This window comes from Cebus imitator, unplaced genomic scaffold, assembly GCF_001604975.1.
Source record: "Cebus imitator isolate Cc_AM_T3 unplaced genomic scaffold, Cebus_imitator-1.0 Scaffold751, whole genome shotgun sequence".
NCBI classification, from domain to species: Eukaryota; Metazoa; Chordata; class Mammalia; order Primates; family Cebidae; genus Cebus; species Cebus imitator.
In genome coordinates this window covers 162,371-164,295 of record NW_016108066.1, presented here as the reverse complement: position 1 = coordinate 164,295, position 1,925 = coordinate 162,371, and the positions used below count along the sequence as shown (strand labels likewise).

General features: G+C 50.5%; 1 protein-coding gene across 6 annotated transcripts in view; it reads left to right on the top strand.

Moving 5' to 3' along the window:
* Positions 1-1,925, top strand: part of LYRM9 (LYR motif containing 9) — a 68,961-nt gene that overhangs the window by 21,092 nt on the left and 45,944 nt on the right. For 3 of the 6 annotated variants that reach the window (XR_005198472.1, XM_017519495.2, XM_017519497.2), the window contains exon 2: positions 941-1,084. Coding sequence is in view for 5 of the 6 variants with exons in the window: in XM_017519495.2 (XP_017374984.1) it covers positions 959-1,084 (126 nt within the window). In the remaining variant the exon portion in view is untranslated. The remainder of the gene's footprint in view (positions 1-940; positions 1,085-1,925) is intronic. The other 3 variants (XM_037735211.1, XM_037735210.1, XM_037735212.1) reach the window with 1 other exon arrangement.

Here is a 1,925-nt window from a genome sequence, read left to right as displayed (position 1 = left end):
TTTTTTTGAGACGGAGTCTTGCTGTGTTGCCCAGGCCAAAGTGCAGTGGTTCGATCTCAGCTCACTGCCATCTCTACTTCTGGGGTAGAGTGATTCTCCTGCCTCAGCCTCCAGAGTAGCTGGGATTACAGGCGTGCACCACCAAGCCTGGCTAATTTTGTATTTTTAGTAGAGACAGGGTTTCACCATGTTGGCCAGGCTGATCTTGAACTCCTGACCTTAAGTGATCTGCCCACCTTACAGGTGTAAGCCACCTCACCCAGCCCATTGTCATTCTGATCATAACTCATAGTAAAATGAAGTCACATGCCCAGGCTCTGGGTGTACCATAGTGACTCTGTCCAGTGTCTTTGTGCAGAGCCCCCTAGATTCATGCTTCTCAAACTTTAAAATGTGCATGCAAATCTCCTGGCATTCTTGTTAAAATGCAGGTTTGATCTAGTGGATCTGGGATGGGGCCTGAGACTGCATTTCTGACGAGCTCCCAGTGCTGTGGGTTTTGCTGGTTCAGGAGCATACTTTGAGTTTCGAGGCTCATGCCTGTGGGCATTCTCCCCTCTGTGGCCTGTGCTCTCACTAGCCATGGCTAATGTCAGAGCTGGTTTCCTAGTGATTGCCCCTCAGGGTCTTCCTGCTTATCTCTCCTACCCTGCCTGTGAGGGACACCTGCTCATACACCACCTGAAGTTGAGTTCCAGGAAGAAGATGCCAGGGATGAGGCTGTACATTTCCCTCCACACTCACTCTTGGTCCTTGCGGGCCTGCTCTGGGCTGGGGCTTCTGCAGCCAGCCCAAGGTGCAGGCTCCATGGGATGGGACAGGAAGGGCACTGGGCCTCTGCACCAACCATGCCTGCTTCCCGAAGTGCTGGGACCTGGGGGCCAGAGCTGAGTCTAGAACTTGGCTTGGTGCCCTAGAAGTGATGCTCCTTGTTTTCCAGGGACAGAGAGTCTCACAGATGGCCCCGCTGCCAGGGGCAGAACTGGTTCAGAAGCCACTGCAGCTCTACCGATATTTGCTGCGCTGTTGCCGGCAGCTGCCGACCAAGGGCATCCAGCAGCATTACAAGCATGCCCTCAGGCAGGTGTGAGCTGGGTCCACTGGGTCTGGGGGCTGCCTCTGATGGCAGGCTTGGGGGCGTGGGTCAGAGGCCAGGGCACAGGGCTAGTCTCTCCGATGGTGGTGAGGTGGCAGTGTGGTAACAGCCACAGGAAACCAGTGCTCGGCTGCCCAGCTCCTCTCTGTCCAGGAAACAGAGGGTGCATCACCCAGCACACTAGCTGTTCTAGGGCATGCATGAGGCAGCTAAGCGGGTAGTTAAAATAGACTGTGAGGCACGACATCATCTCGCAGGCATCCCTGCCAACAGTGCACAACTTGAATTTAATCCTAAGAACACATCAGGTAAACCCTGATCGAGAGGCCATCCAGCACATAATTAATTGACCTGTCATCAAAAATGTCAGTGTTGTGAAACACAAAGAAAGACAGAGTGTTCTGGATTAGAGAACTCAAGAGACATGGTAACTAAATGTAATGCATGATTCCAGATTGGATCCTAGACCCCCAAAAAATAGCTGTAAAGAATATTACGGGCCTGGCATGGTGGCTCATGCCTGTAATCCTAGCACTTTGGGAGGCCTAGGTGGGTGGATCACCTGAGGTCAGGAGTTCAAGACCAGCCTGGCCATCATGGTGAAACCCCATCTTAAAAAGTAAAATAAATATTAAAAAAATTTAAAAAAATATTATAGATTATGGGCATGGTGGCCTACGCCCGTAATCCCAGCACTTTTCGGAGGCTGAGGTAGGCAGATTGTTTGAGCTCAGGAGTTCAAGACCAACCTGGGCAACATAGACCTTGTTTCTATAAAAAAAAAAAAAAAAATTTAAGAATATATATGTGAAAAAACTAAGTTTACCAT